This window comes from Amborella trichopoda, chromosome 5 (genome assembly GCF_054954075.1).
Source record: "Amborella trichopoda isolate Santa Cruz 75 chromosome 5, AtrichopodaSantaCruz75HAP2 v2.0, whole genome shotgun sequence".
Lineage (NCBI taxonomy): Eukaryota > Viridiplantae > Streptophyta > Magnoliopsida > Amborellales > Amborellaceae > Amborella > Amborella trichopoda.
This window is the reverse complement of record NC_142340.1, coordinates 28,575,848-28,597,289: the sequence shown is the minus strand read 5'-3', so window position 1 is coordinate 28,597,289 and position 21,442 is coordinate 28,575,848. Positions and strand designations below refer to the sequence as shown.

General features: G+C 39.0%; 1 protein-coding gene across 5 annotated transcripts in view; it reads left to right on the top strand.

Annotated features, from left to right (window-relative positions):
- SEC6 overlaps positions 1–14,795 on the top strand; it is a 65,113-nt gene extending 50,318 nt beyond the window's left edge. For 3 of the 5 annotated variants that reach the window (XM_006841857.4, XM_011624116.3, XM_088866434.1), the window contains 7 exons: positions 280–358; positions 1,871–1,940; positions 3,015–3,102; positions 3,213–3,302; positions 14,043–14,159; positions 14,247–14,309; positions 14,501–14,795. In XM_006841857.4, the coding sequence (XP_006841920.1) occupies positions 280–358; positions 1,871–1,940; positions 3,015–3,102; positions 3,213–3,302; positions 14,043–14,159; positions 14,247–14,309; positions 14,501–14,626 (633 nt within the window). In that variant the 3' untranslated portion in view covers positions 14,627–14,795. The remainder of the gene's footprint in view (positions 1–279; positions 359–1,870; positions 1,941–3,014; positions 3,103–3,212; positions 3,303–14,042; positions 14,160–14,246; positions 14,310–14,500) is intronic. The other 2 variants (XM_088866432.1, XM_088866433.1) reach the window with 1 other exon arrangement.
- The last annotated feature ends 6,647 nt before the right edge of the window (positions 14,796–21,442 follow it).

Here is a 21,442-nt window from a genome sequence, read left to right as displayed (position 1 = left end):
TGTAAGGTTCTAGAACTACCCACTGAGCCTCTGCTAAGTGTCATGATCTAAAAGCCCTGGGATGAAAAGTTTTGGGTGTTTAAGTCTCTTCTTCTAATGCCATACTCTTTTCTCTTGGAGTTCTGATCATTGTATAATTAACCCCATTGTAACATCTCTTCACTATATATCCAAAAAACGCCTCTTCACTATAATTATTTGATCTCATAATGTGGGCAACTGCTGTCCCCTCAGAGGATTTGAATGTTTCTTTAAGTGGTGGAAATTTTATTGTGGCAGGAAGCTGTGCATCAAACTGTTGTTGTTATCTTTGAAGATCCAGGAGTGCAGGAATTGCTTGCGAAGCTCTATCAAAAAGGTCATTCATTCTACAGGATTTTCATTCTTCATCTATGCTCCATTTCAATGCTCTTTTCAGAAAGAAATATGCTAGTTGTTGACTTAAATATATTTTTCAGCTGCTTCTCTGTTGCAGTCATTGAGAAATGGAGGGTTGGAAATTCTAGAATCATTATTATTTATATTGCTTAGTCAGCTAAGAAATTCATTAGTGAACACTAAAGATAGAATCGAAACAAAAAGAAAAGCAGAAAAAAGTTAGGGGTTATCGTACCCAACATTCTGCCTCCTGTGTCTAGCATCTAAAGGTTTGGCAATGACCCAAGGAACTGGTTCCCTAAAATATGGCAGTACTCCACCATATGACATTTTATGACTGTTTTTTATATCCGGATTCCCTATGCACTCCCTAGAAATGGAAAGTCCCATTTGCACTACCTGTTAAAATTCAAGAATTCCCCCTCAATAATCCATGATTCTGAAAAAGTGTAGGTCAAAATCCACTTTCAACTAGTACTTTACTCACCTAAGCCTAGTTGAATTCACATTACCCGGCAGGCGTGCCTAGCTTTTCACTGCTTGCTGAACTCATTGTCACAAATAATCCCTACCGTGGTCATCAAGCCTACCCTTTACTGCATCTGGGTAGGGCTCGGTTGATGATCTTCGCCCATGACTCCTGAGGTCCGTTGTTGTAACCCATTTCCTAACCAGGAGGTGTAGGGCCTGCAATGATTCATCCCCATGAATCACAGACCCTATCTCCTAGTCCATTCCTGTATAGTTAGAAATCATGTTATTGTGCTCTCCAAACTCTCCAGATGATTGTTGTTATGGTAGAGCACCATAGGCCCTTGTCTCTGATGTTCCTATGCTCTTGCCCGTTCCTAGACTTTACCTGGGAAAGCCGGTGAGACCCAGGCAATAATTCATAACCCAATGCACATCTCTATATAACTCGACTTTTATTTCATTGACTGGAATGAAAGAGAATCAGAACGAACCTGGCTTTTAGGGAGTCAAGTTCACTGCCAACGCTGCCCCAACTCAGTGCAATCTGCACTGATAAGCTATGCCTGCATTTTCCACAATTTAGTTACATGCTATTAATGTTTTTCACTCCTATCGAATTAGCTCTATCATGTGGGTTCTTTGTGAAACTTGCATGAATGATTAGAAGTGTACTCCCTTTTTCTGAATATAAATAGTGGGTCATCTTGTTCTGATGATATGGGCATATGGGGTGCACTTGCAATAACCTTCATGTCTATGCCTCAATGTGGAGAGGGTCAGGTTTATCTCTTTAGGACACTATTACATGTATGCCCTTCACTTCCTCAGAAGTCTGGTTCTGATCCAGTAGTGGTGCTTTAGTTTTGTATTTGGGTGATGAAAGGGTTATCAATGTAGATGAATGTTTACTGATTTCTATGTACATTGTCTTGTAATTTGTGCAAGGTCCTGAATATTCCATTATGCGATTCCATTTTCCCTTCTAATTTTTATAATGTTTGTATTGAATAACTGACAGACTGGGCTGAAGGATTGGTAACTGAGTATCTTGTCGCAACATTTGGTGATTATTTCACAGATGTAAAGATGTAAGCCTCATTGTTCTGCAAATTTTTTCTGCTGTTCCAGGCATGCATAATTTCAGATTGGTCTTGTAACATTTGTTTATTCCTTTGATGGACCGGGTTGCACTTTGTGTTTTCTAGTTGCATAATTCTTCTGGTTATAGCAGAATTCTCTGATCATAAGGTCAGGTTTCGTCATAAAATCTCGAACATCTTCTATTTAACATGCATAAGACATGAGAAATATTATGTTTGAAAGTTAAGTATCCCCAATTATAGTTTATGTATGCTACCATTTCATGACCTTTGCCATGTAATTCTGGGACAAGTAAAAAAATGTAAAATGGATTAATCTATGTCGTCTTGTATGAGGGGCATTGCTCACATTAATAGTCAAGTGGAATCCACATGCCACAATCTTTTATAGAATGTGAAATTTTTTGATTCCTGAAAAATAATTTCAAAATCAAGTTGAGACTTTTATTTTTTCTTTTTCTAGGGCATTTCCTTCATTCTTCTTATTCTCCTCAAATAATTTCATTTTTGGAGTTCTCAGTAATTGGTATTGAGAAATTTGAAAAATGTCGCAAAAATAAGAAATGTGAAATTCTATAGAAAATTTGAAATTGTAAACCATATTCCTCATGTCTTTTAATTCTTGAAAACAAAAGTGTACTTTACAATTGGATTTTGTTCACTGTAGCAGTATACATCACAGAGGGAAAAGGCATTGAGCATTTTCCTTTTTGTTTGACTGGAGTAGTTTTTCTACTAAGAAAAGGGGGGCAATTTTAAAAATGAAATCAATAAATAAAATGGGTTTTGGTCCCTTGGCCTAGTTGATAGCATGTAAAGGCTGCGGCCCTGATGGTCTAAGGTTCAAATCCTAGCTGATGTGATAAAAAGAAATCATTGTGCTGGATGGCAATCTGTGTTGAATGTATGCTGGTTGATTTTGTTTAGGGAGTTAGAGTTGAATGTGATTCAGAACTTGTATACAGGATTCAATGATATTTATCTCGTTTGATTGATTGTGTAGCATTTGCAGCGCACTATTCTGATTATGTTCTAGGTGTAACTTGCTGTCATTTTACCCAGATACATTGAGGAAAGATCTTTTAGGAGATATGTTGAGGCTTGTCTGGAGGAGACAATTGTTGTTTATGTCGATCATCTCCTATCTCAGGTTATTTATAACATCTTTATCGTTGTGCACTTCTTGATGTTGTAAATATAAGTACCTGATTTCGTCGTAATCTATAAAAAAATTGTTTATTCTTTGTACAATGGTTGCAGAGAAACTATATCAAGGAAGAAACAATTGAGAGGATGAGACTTGACGAGGAAGTTCTCATGGACTTTTTTAGAGAGTACATCAACATATCAGTGAGTATAGTAATCCCTGTTTCCCAGCTCTCTCCACGCATTTTGGTACCCGCTAAATCTTGAAGAGATGTGTATAGTTTTACTGCAGTCCTGCGAGTAAAATGATCTTCCTTCCATATGGAATCTTTTAGATTACAGATTTAGTATATTTTAGTGTTTACTTCTTCATCTCACGTCTGAATTGGCTAGAAACAAAATCCAACTTGATGTACTACTCATTCTCCTCAGCAAAAATTAATTAGAGAAAGATAGAATTTTCCTTGCTATTCATATCATGCATGCTAGGATATTCTAGTTGTATCTGTTAGTTAGTAGGCCTTAACCACTCTAGTGAAGAAGGAATTTTGGGGTAACTTAATGATTTGGGTATGCATCAACCAAGTATATTGTGAAACTTCTTAAAACGTCTATTGTACTCACGTAAAAATGGTTCTATGTTTTTTCCATTTGAATAATTGATCATTTGGTTATAGGCATTACTCACTAACCTATGAACGCAGCTCGGATGACAATGGAGTGTTGTCTTGCAATTCAGTTCGAATAAATCAGCAATTTGACTGCAATTATTACAGTCTAGATTTTACTTGTGATAGTGTGGAGAGAAATAGGTCGGCTGTCCAAGAGATGGATAAGCCTTTGAGCCTATTTAGGGTGTACAAATTGGTGATGTACCTGGTGAAAGTTTCGGCTATAACAGCTAAAAGGACGCAGGGACAGTTGGTCTGCTTGATGGTGACCCCTCAGATAGGGGAAGCAGCCATGAGGACTTCAATGAGGATCAGAAGATGGGGAAAGGAGCATTATTATCGGATTACTTCACTTTTGCAAGCATGTTGTGTGTCGGCATGTATTGATTCTTGCAGACATGGCCCTAACACCTTGACTAGTACGGTCTACTGGTCTAGTGATGTCATCATGTTTTAGTACATATTGACACTTCTTATGTAAGTGTCTTGCATATTGTTAGCAGCTACGGTGATGTAGGGAAATTGAAAGAGAACAGAAAGACATCAGTAATTTCAGCCAAACACAAGCAATAATTAGAAGAAACTTAGGGTTTCTTCCCTAACCCAGCTAGGGTTAAAAAAGTCTATGGATTTTCCTTTTATTTTACTTTATGAAATAGTCACATGAACCCTCATTCCCCACGCACCACTTTTATATTCTTTTTAATATTCCAAAGACAATGATTGTCCATGCAAATAATAAATTGACCCCTATGTTTAACTTAAGCACATAAGTCATAAAATTACTAAAACAGTCCCCACTTAAAAGTAAGTTAAAATAAAACACCCTAAATTTAAATTAAATTCCTAGGAATATAAAAAATCCTATAGTCCCTAAAAAATTAAAAAATCGTTAAACTAAATTTAAAACATACATCCTTGAAATTAAATACAATTTAAAAATAAGAATAACTGTTGTACATCAATCTCTCATGATTGGAGAAAACTCATCTAAGATGAATCCAACATCAGAACCATCTTCTGTCTTTTTTCTTCTTTGTTGGTTTAAGTATTATTCGTGGTAAGAAGAAATTCTCGAGAAACGGATCCTGGTATCTGTGGTAAGGAATTGATACAAACTTATCAAATTCAGCTCTCCCTGAAATCCCTTTGAAATTTGAGTAGGAAACTTCAAACCTAGTTTTTTAGACCTTAGAGGCTTTCTTGACATCTTCTTCATTACTTTCTAAATCTAGGGCTACAAATTGTAGTTTGTGAGTAGACCACACTTCACCTTTGCTACTCTGATTCCAATGCCCTAAATCTCTTGAATTCTCCAGCTGTTCAATATCATCTTCAAAGGCCATGATTTTGATTAGTTCCCTTGTTGCCTTCTCTCCATATTCTTCACAAGCAAGATCCTCTCCTGAAACATCTTCATCTTGATCCTTATCATAGGTCAGATCTCCTAAGAGAGCTTGTTGCTCATCTAAGCATGTATCGAAGATTGGTGGCAAATCCCAATCTACAATCAGTTGTTTTTGGGTACAACCTGCATCAAAATCAAGAATGCTCATTCAAATCGAAAACCCTAGAGTGATGTGCGCTACATCTAGGTCTTCTATCACTCTCTTCTTCACTATGCTCTTCATGTGGAGAAGGACAATGAAAATGATTAAATTTGACATCTTCGTGGGTGGAAGGATCTCCTTCTTGCCAATGAATGATGCCCGTGGGTTGCCGTGCAAGCTGCTGAATTTTCCTTCTAAGGTCTTCAATCGCCTCCTCTCGGGATTTATGAAGTGGGTTTTGCGAAAACATCCCTTACTTGTCTCCTTCTCGTTGCCATGCCTTTACCGATATCACAAACCCTAGGCAGGGAATCAACAAAACAATAGAGTTTTGTCATCATGTTTTAGTACATATTGACACTTTTTTAGTACATATTGACACTTTTTTAGAACTGTCTTATATATTCTTAGGAGCTAAGGTAATGTAGGGAAATTGAAAGAGTACAAAACAACAACGATAATTGAGGCCAAACACAAGCAATAATTAGAAGAAGCCTAGGGTTTATTCCCTAATCCAGCTAGGGTTTCAAAAGCTTGGGGCTTTTCCTTCCTTTCTTCTGAAATAATGTCACGTGAATAAGCCTCCAGGCCCTCATGCACCACTCTTATATTCTTTTTAATATTCAAAAGACAATAATTGTCCATGCAAATAATTATTTCACCCCCATGTCCTAACTTAAGCACAAAAGCTTATAACTTCCTTCGTCTAATGTAAATGACTAAACTAGATCCATGAGTGCATCCATGCCAAGCACCAACCAAACTTCTTAGCCTAATCCTAAAACTGAACATGGACAGAGCGTACGACAAAGCAGATTAATTAGGATATCCTTCATTAGGTATTGATTATAATGGGGGTTGGCCAGAAATGGCGCTCCTGGATTGCAGGATGCAACTCCTCCCCAATGGTACACTGACACCTGTGTCGGTGTTGTTACATACTAAGAGTGTCTAGTGCTTCATTGAGAGAACCGAATACAGCAAGACACATCTCTACAATACTATCTCATGTTAGAAATTATGTTTATACAATAAAATTGTGATCTTCTACAACCAAATTTATGGGTTCTGTAGCGGTAGATCTCACTGCCGGTCAGCAAATGTAACCAGAGTTCAAACCTCAAGGATTATGTTTTCATTGTTTTATATTAAGGAAAAAGTTTATACATGGTGTCAACCTTATACTATTGAAGCAAGGCGCACCACAAAAATCCATCAAAAAAATATTTAATAATGCTGGAAAATCCTCAAATTGATCATCTCAACCTCAAGATGTACGTATATTACAAATAAAAAAAAAAAAAAAAATTCAAGTCATGAAAATAATACATATTGTAGAAAATTATCAGGACCGTCCAATTTCAAAAATTGCTAACTGTTTAAATATCTGCTCGATCTACTTTTTTTGGAGCTTTTTAAATTACATAATTAGTGGTGACAATAGATTTTTATACCATTGTAGGGCTTCTAGTGCCAAAATTGAATCTTTTGGCATAGTTTTGACGTGTGCCATACGTTGGTTTTTTAAGGTTGATAACTTATACAAACCTCACCCTTATATTAAATAGTACTTACCATATGTATAACAAAAAATTTGCAAATCTTTTATACTTGTGCGCCACTCAAAAGGTGGTAGACTAACTACATGTCTTCAAGAGGGCATTGGACCCAAACTTTTTGGAGCTCACATATTGACTTTTAACAGCCTGAATTTATATTAAAAAATTCAAGAAAAGATTAAAGCCCACAAAAAGAATGTTCACTAGGTGATTCAAACCCATGATTTCACCATATCGAAGAATAATCTACAACATGAGCCATTGATCTTACAATACAAGACAATTTTTTTTTTTTTTTTTTATTTAATTTCAAAGGATGTATATTTTAATTTTAGTTTGAAGATTAATTTTTAGGATTTTTAAGTCTTTTTAGGGATTCTAGGGTTTTTATATTTCTAAGAATTTTATTTAAAGCTAGGGTGTTTTATTTTAAGTTACTTTTAAGTTGGAGAAGTTGAGTTCATCCTTCTATGGATGATACCTTTATGAAAAAACTTGTAGAGCATAGCCAGGACATTTGGCATTTGACCGTCACATAAATAGTGTTAGAGAGCGATAGGACATCCATCCGGGTTAGGGGCTTTGTCATGACCTAGTTCAGCAATTTCCTTCTGAATTTCTGTTTCCAAGAAAGGGCACCCTTAACTACTCGGCGATCCATCAATAAGTCTAGGTATTCAGAATTTGAATCTCCCATTTAGCATGGTTCTGGGCAATAAATAGGTTCTTGAAGTATATACTATGATGATCTGGCCTCCTTTAGATCCTCATATATGTGTCCTAACACCCCTCTCCCCCAACCAATGCTCCCCCCAAACAATCCCCCTTCCCCCTCTGCTTAACCAAAAAAGAAAAAACGAAAGAAAGAAAGGCAAAAAAAAGGAAAAATAGAAAGAGAGAGAGAGAGGAGAAGAAGGGGGGGGGGGGGGGGGGGGGGGGGTTGGGGCGGGGGGGCAACAAATATCTGAAGTGTGGTGTTCTTGTGCAGTAAAGCTATATCTCGGTTGCTCTCTTGGAGCCATTTGATCCTTGAGTGCTGGTGCCTGAGAATCTCCTCTTGTTTGAGGATCTTTATAAGCACTATTTTGGCCTTTGTTCTATGCATTCTTTCACCTGGTGTAGCTGTCTAGTTTCTCAATCACATCTAGATTGTTGATTTTGTTGAGTGGATTATCCTACTCCAGAAAGTTAACGAACTTTTGATTTTTTTGAGTGGGTTGTCCTACTCCATAAAGTTAAGGAACTGCTTTTGATCCATTGCTTGATCTTGTTCTAAGTCCTTTTAATTTTTGAATAGGCTGTAGCCTGCCCCAAGGTTGGACCATAAAATTTGAGAACCGATCCGTACTGGCGGTAATGGGACCATCTCGTTTTTTCCTTGGAAGCCCATTTGGTGACATGAAAGTCGCCATAGATGCACTAAGGGAGGGAGAGTATGGGCTACTTCTGCCCAGAAAGCTTGGAATTTTGGTCTATTCTGTCCGTAGACTGCAAATCTCCTCCTAAAATTACAAGAGATCTGGAGAAGAAATTTGACACCAAGAATTGTCCTATGTCAGCTGAGATTTTGCAACAATTGTTGGGTTGCTTGCCCGAGGCACCCTTTGCAAGGAGTTCTAGGTGCATGGTCTTCTACCTAGATCAGAGGGACCATGGTTTGGGGAGTCTAGTCTTGTTTTGGTAATCACTTGGATGTCAGGATGGTATTATTGGGTGTGGTTGAGGACATTTCCTTTATTTTCTCCCTTTCTTTCTGAGAGGGTGGGGAGTTGGGAACTGTCAAGATATGTGGAAGTTGAGCAAGGGCAAGGGTACTGGAAATTTGATGTTCATGTCTTTGTCTGGACCAGGTTTTAGAGTTGGCTCCTATTCAACACTTGGGGAGTGAGACTCTTGAGGGCTATTTGTATTTGGAGTTTGGAGGAGAGAGGGCACAAGGGCGCTGATGCGATGGTGGGTGGAAGGGGAGAAGGCATGGCTTGCTGGGTGAGGAAAGAGAAGGAGAATAGAGGGCCAGTGGGGAGGGGTCGGGGAGAGATTGGGGATTTTTTTATGAATTAATAGGATCTGGAATGTAGCATTGATTAGATGGGACTGTTTGGATAACACCGTCAGGAGGGACCATTAAGTGGGTTAAGTGGCAGCATAGGAATCATCTCCTTTGATGCGAGCCGATGGTGTGTTAGATCAACACCATGAAGAGATCTGGCCCATCAGATGGGTGCTTCATTGAAAGGGATTCTGATGTGGCAGACATCTGTGTGTCAGTGATGTGGTTATCTGAGGATGCATCATGGGACAATCTTGATTCTCGACGATCCAGTTGTTTGCGACATTTGTGGTTGAGGTAAGTTGGCAAGGGAGAAGGAATGCCTTGTGTATTGGTGGCTGTTGGATTTAATTTTGGTTGAGTGGAGGGTGGAGATTGAGAGGACGAAGCTCTTGGGATAATCATGGAAGTTTGCTTCAAAATCAAAATCAGATTTGGTGGAGTGTTGAATTTGAATTCGGGGATGGCCAGCCATGGTTGAAATCAATGTTCAATTACCCAACTTGGGCTCAGGACTCGGATCCTGCCTGGGCCAAGTACTTCAAGTGAGTCCGATTGGAGTCGTCCGAGCCCAAAAAGAGCTGAAAATTGGAACAAACAACTGTTAAAAATAGAAAATCACGTAAAGCTAAGGAAGTTATAAAATGCATTAAAATTCTACAAAAAAATAGAAAAAGCATATAGAAGATGAAATGTGGAAAAAATCAATTTGTAGCTTGAAGCAATTCAGAAATACACCTCTTACCTGGGCATGCCGCTGGGGTTAGGGAAACCCAAAAAAAGGCAATGGTCCCATATTATAGATAAAGTGGACCGTCGCCTAGCAAGGTGGAAAGGAAGATACCTCTCCTTCGCGGGTAGAAATACCCTCATTAAAGCCACCCTGGCCATCACCCCGGTGTACAATATGTCCCTCTTCCATATGCATGTGTCCGTTGCTAGTCAGCTGGAACAACTAATGAGGAACTTCTTGTGGTCTGGAGAAGCAGAATCAAAGAAATTTCACCTTATAGCATGGGATAAAGTCTGCCAACTGATGCACCTTGGTGGGCTTGGAATTCGCCTACTTAGAAAACAAAATTCAGCCCTGCTTGGAAAATGGTGGTGGCGATTGGCCACACAAAACAATTTGCCGTGGACAGAAGTGGTGCGATGCAAGTACAAAATACCTTTCGAACGTTGGCTCCCAGAGACCGGTACACCTAGTAGACATTCGGGGGCCTGGAAGTCCTTCCTTTCCTCCCTTTTGGTTCAAGACGTTGTATCAGATTTCATGCTAGGGAAGGCCACATGGTCCTCTTCTGGTCTGACCTATGGTTGGGCCATACACCCTTGAGGGATCGGTTCCCTTCTCTGTTCAATGTAGCCACCAACGCCTCCTCCTCGGTCGCTGAAGAGATGATACTCTCAGGCAACAAAAGGGTTTGGAACCCAACCTTAAGACTAGCTTTAACTGAGACAGAACTTGAGGACTTTCTCTCTCTATCTTCCCTCTTGCACTTGACTCTTCTTGCTGTTTCTGGCTTGATAACCTCGTTTGGACCCCTTCCCCTTTTGCAACTTTCACGGTAACTTCCTACTATAGGAAACTGTTGGAACCTCCCACCTTTCCTCATTCCCCACCCACCGTGACTTCTAAAGTGTGGTCATCCATAGCACCCCCGAAAATTCAAGCTTTTAATTCGATAGCAGGTTCCCAAAGGGCCCTAACCGTTGACCAACTCTAACGTAGAGGTATTCCTTTCCCAAATCGCTGTGTAATGTGCCTTTGCGAGGAGTCTAACCCACACATCTTCATCCACTGTAACTTTGCACTTGAACTTTGGGGCAGGATTCTTTGCCTCTTTGGCCTGACTGGGTTACCTCGGTCTCCATCCCAGATCCGTTAAACTTTCTGTGGACATCCCCTGGCCCAAGGCAGGCAGAACCTTATGGTGGGCCTCAGTGGCGGCAACCATTTGGGGCATTTGGACCGAGAGGAATTCTCGGATCTTCCGGGGCACAAAGTGCGACAACTCAGCTCTCTTCCACAAGATTATCTCCCAGGTCATTTTCTAGGCTACCCACTGCAAGGAATTTCAAGGGGTCTCCGCTGCGACCTTCCTACCTCGCTGGAATGACATTATTATGCTCCGTGCCCCACTATCGTCTCGTGCTTCAAACTGAGTCCCTCCGATGGATGGCACGATAAAACTAAACTTCGAATCCTTGACCTGCTGGAGTTGGGGGGGTCTTTAGAGACCGCCTAGGCAATATCTTGGCTTTTTTTCCATAGTGCATAGGCCATGCTGATTTCCACTACTCCGAATCCTTGGGCCTCCTCATTGGTCTAAAATTGTTCAACCACGCCTGTGGCCACTCTCTCTTGATAGAAGGAGATGCTCTTAACGTTATATCTTGGGCTGCTGGTCATGTGGCTCCACCTTGGTACCTTTCCTCAATTTTTGATGAGGTTAGACATATATGCAGGGACATTACCTTCTCTTGGACACATACTTGGCGAACGTCTAACTCATATGCGGACCAGTTGAACAAGAAGGGTGCACTTTTGAACACCTGACAGTATGGAGAGTTTCACCCTACTGTCTCAGGCTTTTGGTGCCCCAGTGGCTCTATGCTTTTCTCTTTTTATACATTTTGTAATATAGTTTCTTAAGCCCCATATAATTTTGTACAGGGCCCTTCTGTAGGGTCGCTTATTTTTTGTCGAGGGACCCGACCTGTGGGTCACCTCGAAGGTCTGATATATTTTTCCTTTCTTCAATCCAACCGTTAACTTCTTCAAAAAGAAAAAAACAATTCAAAAATATCCAGAAAAAGGAAGAAATAGAAATACAGTGCTTGTAATAAGAAAAAATTCACAAATCATCATAAAAACAATAAAAATTATATAGAAACATATTTATGCACCATTTATTAGTGATATAGTAAAAAATATTTAAGTTTTTAGGTCCCGAGTTTGTCATTAGAACTCAGCTCAATGGGGTGTTGAGCCGAGTAGCTTGGTTAAGGTTTGGAACACTGGTTGAAACAGATGGGCGGTGAATCGTCATTGTTGGGAATCTAGAACCGCTTTTGGGGGCTCACTTTTGTACCTTTTCAGTTACATTAATAAAACATTAACAGTTTAAAAAAAAAAAAAGAAACAGATGGGCGGTGGGGTTTTGATTCTTTGAAATGGTGGGGCCAATGGAATCACCCGACTCTGAATTCAAATTTGGATCCAAATTTGAAATTGAATTCAAAATTGCCTTTGAATTTGAATCTCATGGGAAAGTTGGTGGCCCATGATCTGCTTGCTGATTTGTACACACTGCTTCATGGGTTGTCACTGGGTTGGACATTGCTGTTTGATGGAAAGCCATCTCTTCCCCTCATTGTTAGTTCTTTTACCGGTTCTTTGGAGGTACTCTTTTCTCCAATGATTGAACCTTTTTTTTTCTTTTTTGAAAAGTTACCTTTTACGATGATTTTTATAGCAGACTTCATGGTCACGGTCAAGGTTATCACCTTGGCCCAGTGCCTAAGTTTGTGGAGATGGCTGTGTTTGGACTGATGTTCCCCCATGGCAATCTAAGTTGCCCCTGTTATTATTAATTTGGATTGAGAACCATGTGTGAGCAATAAACTCGGAATGGTGAATTTGGGTATGGTGGCCGGGTTTGCCATTTCAAGCAGGATCTGAAAAGAACCTAGTGGTAGAGAGCCAAATGAATTCCAGGCCACCTTGAGCAAGGCTGCATAAATATTGCCAATCTGTCTGAATATGTGTTGGTGCCATACATGAGGCAGTATCCTGTGGATTTTGATCCATATTTTCGTTAAGGTGACCATGGTTTTAAGCTGAGCCTTGCACAGTGCTCGTTGATCTTGTGACGGGAAGGAGAACAGAACACCTTCACCAACCAAGAATCTTCAGAAGACATTGAGGTATGTTCAACAAATTTTTGGCCCAAGCTATGATGCCTTTGATGTCATGCCTTGGGGATTGAAGGCAGACACACGAGAGGCTCGGAGTAAAGAGTTTCTCTTGGAGCTGATGTCCTCTCTGATGAAGATGGTAAAAATACAATCTATTATAGAAGTTTTTGAGAGTAGGTTTGAGGGATATTGTCAAGTGTTGAGGGATAAGGTGGAAGTTTGTTTATGGGTCGGGGTTGAGCAGGTGCTTCAGATTGTGGTCTATGGTCTCTTCTGTTGGCTTTTGGCAGAAGGGATCCAGAGCTGTGGCTTTGAATATGGTAGAGAACAAGGGGTTTTGGACTGTGGGAGAGGTTTTGGTAAGATTTTCAGGCAGGCCTGGGAAGGCGCCGCTCAAAAATGTAAGCTGGGTTTGTTGATTCTGCTTTTGGGTCAGGGTAGATCTCATTTCTGTAGGTTTGCTGGGTTGTCTTGGGATAATATGAGTAGAGATATGGGAGAGGTGGGATGGGGTGGATTACTTTTGCTCCCTATTGCTACAATTGGCCTTCCCTTAATGGAGTATTCTATCTTGTTTCATCTCTTCTCCATTTGCATTCTTGCAATAATGCGAAGTATGCAATTTAACAAAATCTCATAGTAGTTTGGAGGATGCCTGCTGTGTATTACTATGATGAGCATTCCTTGTGAAAGTCTTATGCAATTTATAAATTTGGAAAGTATTACTTGTAAACACCGATTTGGCTTTTGATTTGTATTGTTAAAATGTCATACTGGCATGAATTATTCATCCTGAGTAATTCATAAACTGCAACGTCATTGCTCTTCTGCTACCAGTGTTAAAGTTCAAGAGATGCACTATGTGCTTGAATAATGGACCTCTAGCAACTTCCTAGGCCTGCTTTTTATGCCAAAAGATTTGCAAAAAGAATTGGCAATTTATTTTTTGGGCCTATAATGGCTTGGGGGACACTGAGGTGAGTGGTAAATGCATGCTCTAAGAGAGAGAGAGAGAGAGAGAGAGAGAGAGAGAGAGAGAGAGAGAGAGAGTTGAATAATTGTTTTCCTGGAATTCATTAGAAAAGACAACACTACATTCTTTATTTAATTACCAGAATTACTGTTATATGAAATTAGCACCTCGATTCATAAACCAAGTCTTGTCTTTACTGAATTTTTACAATCTACTACAGAAAGTTGAGAAGAGAGTGCAGATTTTGTCTGATCTACGTGAGCTAGCTTCAGCTGAGAGTCTGGATTCCTTCACTCTTGTATATACTAATATTCTCCAAAATCATCCTGACTGCCCAGTAAGTAGTTCTAGTGAATGGATATTTTAATTATTGGCATTGTTTCCTAAAAGAAGAGTTTTTGTGATAAAGCATTTATATTTACAGCCTGAAGTTGTTGAAAAGATTGTTGGAATGAGGGAAGGCATACCCCGGAAGGATGCAAGGGAGGTTAGGAATTATTCATCCACTCGTCAGATAATTATTTTTCCTATAGTGTTTATTTGGTAACTGAGGTGCAAAATTGTTTTTGTCATAGAGTTGAATACTTATATTTTTGGTATCTTGTAGGATAATTACTTTTTTATGGCCCTAATTAAGGCATGGGATTAATTGGTTTTGTTTATTTGATGGATGTGCAGGTTGTGCAAGAGTGCAGGGAGATATATGAGAATTCTTTTGTAGATGGGAAGCCACCCAAACCAGGATTTGTTTTCGGCAGAGTCAAATGCCTCTCTTCAAAGGGTTCTGTGTGGAAGAAGCTCTAGTTGCTCTCTCTCCCTCGTATATATCTGCTGTTCATTTCTAAAGTGCTATTCTTTCTTGGTGTGAATTGACTGCTTTCATATAAATTTGGGATCTCTTTTGAATCTTGGAAACACGTCATTTGTAATTTTGTTCTTTTTTGTATTAATATGTAATTCATTGCTTATTAAATTTTTGTGCAGAATCCTTTTATGCGTCTGAGTATATATGGGGTGTTTTTAACTGGAAGCTTCATCTTTCAATGTTCATGGTCCGCACGCTCGGCATGCCTCTCTTATAAAAAATTTCAAGATCCTCCAAAGTAACATATTATTTCTAATTATAGAATATTTTTATGGACAATCGTCGACTAATGCACAATAATATTTCAAAATAGCTTCCAAATCTGGGCCATTGAATTTTACGTTTTGGCGAAATTCAATGGATTTTGTATGACAACTGAATCAAGGGAAAATGAGAGAAGTTCAGTGCACTAACGTTTTAATACTTTCATTTAGAATGCTGGATTTTGGATCAGGTTTTATTAATTGATGGGATTGTATACTATGAGACCATTTATTATCATATACCAACTATTACTTTGGCAGTTAAGGTTCATTTGTTTTACTTTTTAAGGACGGTATCTAGGACACCCACATGGACCATGCAGGTGGTTCAGAAGCTTGAAATATCGAGGAAGTACTCGGATCTTTTTAAGAGTGACTATTTTACACTTTGGTTTCAACTTTTCCCCCTCGCCTTCCACACCAGGTTAAAGAATAGTAGTCATATTGTAAAATTGATGGGTCTAGGTATTGTCTTGATATTTCGTGTTTTAGGATGTTTATGAACATTTAGAGGTTATTTTATGAAAATGATGGCCTAGGTATTTCGTATTTTATAATGTTTATCATTGTTTATGGCCCATGTGGACATTTACAAACCGTGCATGCCATCCTCAAAAGGTTTTTTTTGATGTCGACAAGGATCAATAAATAAAACCAAAGTTAGGATTTATTTGTAAATGTCGGTCCCAAGTTGGTCATGCCGGTCTTGAGCCCAAGTAAAAGAGAGGATTGTGTTAGGTAGGCAACCAGTATAAAATTTGCTTAATGTTTTCATGAATCCTGAATTTATATAGCGGAGCAGCACATATGTAGCCGAGTCCAAATAGTTTGAGATAAGTCTTGGCTGATGATGATGATGAAGCTACAGTTCATTTGTAAATGTAATCTTTTTACTTTCTTCCCATTCAAATTGATGACAAAAAAAAATCACATAGTTAAAAGAGGTCAGTATCAGTCAACTTCTTCGTATCAGGTGCATGTTTTGCACATATTGAAACAAAACTGAACCCGTGAACATGTTTAAGTAAGAAACAGGTACATGTATATATTCCTTGGAGATAATTAAATCCTCAACAGGATTGGTCACTGATCAGAGCCTTATTGGAAGAAAGAGGAATAAAATTTTGTTGAGTTGAATTCCATTAGAATGATGTGGTGGCATGCATTTTTAGGAAGACTGTACTATAAAAAGGTGGGCCTTGTTGAAAGCAAGTAGCAATCCATCGCATCCATATGTTGCATTTACAAATGCAAACCTTATTCAAAGCAAATCATAATTCTTTAGAACCTCATTTAATTAGAACCTTATATTGCATTTGGAAACGCAACATATTGCATGGGCATGCACTATATTGCAAAGCAAATCATAATCCATTAGAGCTTCATGCAATATGTCCAAGTGTACATTATGTTGTAGGATTTGATGGTGGCAAGGAACTACTAACCACTGTTTGCCCAACCCTACAAAAATCAAAAGAACAGAGGATATTCTCTTGTTTGAAAAAAACAGCAACTGAAATGGAGAACTATTCTATGAACTCTGAAGTGCATTGTTTCAATTAAAACTCAGAAGATACGCATGCTCTTTACTTAGCCTTGCTAAATTTGTAGAGCTGTTCAGCCCATACTAAATGCACCCCACTAGAGAGAGAGATGATAATGGAATAAATTTATTAACTTGCTTTCAAATTTTGGTGATAGGCATGTCTTTTCAATGATGATACGAAATCGGTGAAGTCACACGAAATGAATTTGATTCCATTAAAATTCCAAACTAAGCATTTTTTTGGAGAAGCACTTAAATTGGTAATCTATCGATGTGCACGCCTCCATTAAAAGTCCCAAGAAGGATTTTTTGGGGAGTTGATACTGAATCGGGGGTGTCGAAGTTCTAAAATGGTTGCTATCAAGGATAGCCATTGTATCTCACTATTAAAAATAAAAATGTAGAGCTGTGTATGTGTATGAGAGAGGGAGAGAGAGAGAGATTCAAATTTTTAGGAGATTAGGCTGCTTGGTCTGATAAGGAAGGTTAGAATCCTGGACCTCTCCCTTGTAAACTGGTTGTCTTACCTTTAGACCTTAGGCTTGCGAGGGAGCATTGTGGTCATCTTCAAAAGAGTTTGTGTAAAGACCAAGATTTTCAGGCATGACGTAGTGCCGGCGGGTCATCGACAGGGAAAGTTAGACCGCCGAACCGCTGTGCGTGTACATTAGTGAGAGTGCCATGCACGACAGTAAGAGAAGTAGAAGAAGAGAATGAGCGCACGGGACAATAAGAAGAGCGCGCCAGAGGAGAGAGAGTGTTGCTGTGTGCATTAGAGGAGAGAGAGTGCCGCCGTGCATGTTAGAGTAGAGGAGTGCTGCCGTGTGCGCCAGAGAAAAGAGAGAGCTTTCGTGCGTGCCAGAGGAGGGAGAGTGCCGCCGTGCATGTCAGTTGCCGCCGTGCACATCAGTTTGACGCCGTGTGCGCCATTTGCCGTCATGCGCACCAGTTGCCACTGTGCGTGTCAGTTGCTGCCATGCACGTCAGTTGCCGCCGTGAACATCAGTTGCCGCCATGTGTGCCAGTTGCCATCGTGCTTGTGAAGTTACCGTGTGTGGTTTAGGCAGCCGCCGTGTGTGTTTTGGGTAGCAGCCGTGTGTGATAGTTTATGTGTTTGCTCTTTTATAAGCTCTACATGGAACTTACATGGCACTTGCATGATACTTAGCTTTTGCATGAATGCCACTTGGCTTGTGCATGCTGCCCTCTCCCTACAAGCACCTCTCTCAAGAGTTTTACACCTTCTCTCTCTCTTCCCCACATTTTCCCCCTTTAAACCATTAGAACCTCAATCTTGAAACCCATTCTTGGAGCTTGGCCCTTGTGGAATGCATTGGGAGTCATTGTAGTACTGTAAGTAAATTTATTGTCCATGCTTTCATGCTTTGTGATACGTGTTGTTGTTAGTTCTTCTAGGTATGAAGTTTAAGCGTAAGTAAGTGTGTGTGATTGTAAATATGAGCATGAATACGCAAATCATGAAGTTTAAGCATGATTATTGATGAAATTTTGAATATGGATGTAGTTGTATACTACAAAAATTATGTTAGAATGAGCCTTGATTTTTCAAGACTGTGACTCTTATTTACATGAGAGATTGAGTATTGAAGATAATTGTGTTGATTATGCAAATTGGTGGGAAAGCACCATTGTGAATCTATTTTAAGACTAAAAATACCCTGTATTAATGCCTATTTTGGTTTGGAAGTTATTATTCATTCTTTAAAGTATGCCCAAAACAAGGAAATGAATTCCAAGAACTTCGCAGGTTCTTGTGTTGAAATTTTCATTGACTAAATAGTATCCAAATATTCTCAAACTACTTTTAACCGAAATATGGGTGTGTCTACTTAAACAATAGTTTGAACCATGTTGAAATTTCTTATAGTTTGTGAACTTTGCTCTTGTTTGTATAAATATGTCACTGTTGTAAGTTGTAATGAATTTCCAGAACTGTTGCCTATTTTGTACTGAATTGTTTACTAACTAAATTATGTTCGAATGATCTCAAATAAATTTTAAACAAAATATGGATGTATCTACTTCAAAAATTGTTTTAGAAGCATATTGAAATTTCTTATGGTTTGAGAATTATGCCCCTGTATATATGAATATATCATTGTTGTGAGTTGCAGTGACTTTCTAAAACTATTGCCTATTTTGCACAGAACGTTTTACTAACCAAATGGTATCTAAATGATCTCAGATTACTTTTAAACTAAATATGGGTGTGTCTAATTCAAAAGTAGTTTTAAAACTTTGTTGAAATTCCTTATGGTTTGGAAATTATGCCCCTATTTGTATGAATATATCACTGTTATGAGTTGCAGTGACTTTCTAGAACGGTTGCATGTCTTATAATATACTATTTACTGACCAAAATGGCTCTGATTAAGTTCAAACTAGATTTAAAAGAAATATGAGTGAGTCTAGTTTTAAATTGGTTTTGGAATCATGACCAAATTTTGGTGGACTGGGAGTTATGCCCAATTTTCTGTTCTATAAGACATGCTTGTGGAATGGAGAATGATTATGAATTAGTGAATGCTTGTGAGTTGTTGACTATGCATGCTTGAAATAAGACATGCCTATGAAATAGTGAATTCTTGTGAAATGTTAAATATGCATGGTTGAAATAAGACATGCCCAATAAATAGTGAATGCTTGTGAAATGTTAAATATGCATGGTTGTAATAAGACATGCTTATGTGAAAATGAATGTGCATGGTTGTACGAGACATGCCTATGTGATACTGAAGGTACATGGTTGTAATAAGGCATGTCACAGATGTCATATGAAGCATTATGCAATGGTTCATCCATTGGTGATATGATGTGATATATTAAGAATGGGATATGAGTTATGAGGCGTACTCTGTCATGAAATGAAAGTAAGTGCTATTATCAAGTGAAAGAATTCTCTGGAATGAAATTAAAGTATGCTCTGGTGTAATATACTCTGTTATGATATAAAAACATGTAGTGAGACATGCTGTGATGACCCAAACTCTTCCTAGCCAGTTAGAATGCATGGCCGGTCAAAGAGGAAAGAAGGAGTTGTCCAGCGCCGGTTGGATTGTGACACTTCGGCGGGAGTGAAGTGAAGAGGCTAGAGCCAGTTGGCCAGCGCCGGTTGCCCAACGCCGGTTGGCTAGCGCCGGTTGCCCAACGTCGGTTGTGTCTCTGACATGCATGAGTTGGAAGTGACACTTGTATAATGCATGCAGATGAGAGAGCCACTTGTCCAGATTTTGAGCCTCCATGGCGACACTTGGCGAACCACCCCCAACCCATGAGTATATAAGCCTCTTCTCTCACCCACGCCTCTCATTCTTACATCTCTCTCTCTAAGACACAAAGTGTAAGAGGGACTTTATTGGCAGCCACTGTTGGGAAGGTGAGAGCTGTGAGCAAAGGTTTGAGGAGGCCCATCATTAATTAGGCAAGTGGATCCATTACCCTTGTATTGTAGTCATGGGACTGTATGGAAACTTAGGCATATGGATGAGCAATAGACATGTATGCATTGTAGAAAACTCTTACACCTTTTTCAATGAAAATTCGGGGTTTTTGTTCCATGTTAATGATGAATATAAGTATGGATTTATGATTCTTAGATTATGTAAGAAATGCACGTTATGTGTGTTCACATTATGAGAGAATGAATGCTATCGTGTTCTTCATTATAAAATGATGGTTACGTAAGGCATTCTTGACACTTGCTAAATGAAACTATGAAATTCCAGGAATATGGGTGTTCTTGAATAAGGATTTTGGATAGTCAAATGGAGCCCGATTAATCTTAAAATACCACCGTTGGAAAGATACACGAGCCTAGTAAAATTTTTATTCTTCCCCACTATTGAAATTCTTTAAAACAATGATGCTATATTTCAAAATGAGAGGGTATGTCACTCTGGACTGTTTTCCTGGATTTGTCATCAATAACCACTGTATTCATCAATTTTGACTAATTAAACGACATCCCGTTTTGGCCAAACTACATCCATTTGAAAGATACATGAATGGGTTAAAAGTTACATGCGGAAAATATTTTGAAATTATTTTTAGATTGAAAGTTAAGCTTCGTTTTATGAAGGTATATCGCTTTAGACAGTTTTAGCAAAAGCACAGATTTAATGCCTTCGATGTCGCTAAATGTGACTGACTAAAATGTAGCCATTTCAGCCCAAGCTCAGGCCATTGGAACCGGCAATGAGTCATCTTTAACTCACTTGTTGAGCACTTTTTGAGGTTGCTTCTTGATTTTGAAACGTGGGTGGAATTTCAAAGACATGTCACTTCCTAAAATTTTAGAAAGCGCGGTATCGATACTCTGACTCTGTTATATGAACTCTGACTCTGTTATATGAATTTTGACTCCGTTATATGAACTATGATTTTTGTATAAGAGATTTGACTGCTGTTATAAGAAACTTGATTCTGTTATATGAACTATAAATTTTTTATAAGAGATTTGACTACTGTTATAAGAAACCTGATTCTGTTATATGAACTATGATTCTGTTGTATGAACTCTGATTCTGACCGTTAACAATGGATCCTCCATTGGTAGTGAGCCCTTTGATTCTGTAAGTGTGAGCATGGACTAGCCACACAATGATATATATGTGATATTTTGTCAGACTCGGTAAGTGTGAGCATGGAATTGCCACATGATCCTTCCCTGACTCCCGATGATAGGAAGGGAGCTAGGCTCTGATTACATTTGGGAGGGTCGCACCACCCAAGATTTCTGGGCACTATCCATCGGAGCCCCTTTGATAGTGTAACATCCTCTAGTAGTGAGAGTATGAGGGCAGTATCTTGCACCGCCTCAACTTATCAAAAACCCCAAAGCACGCTGGGGATGTGTGCGTGAGTATGGACATTACGAAGTGGGACTTCTACTAGTCATTGCCCTCCCTCCCGAATGAAGGTAGAAG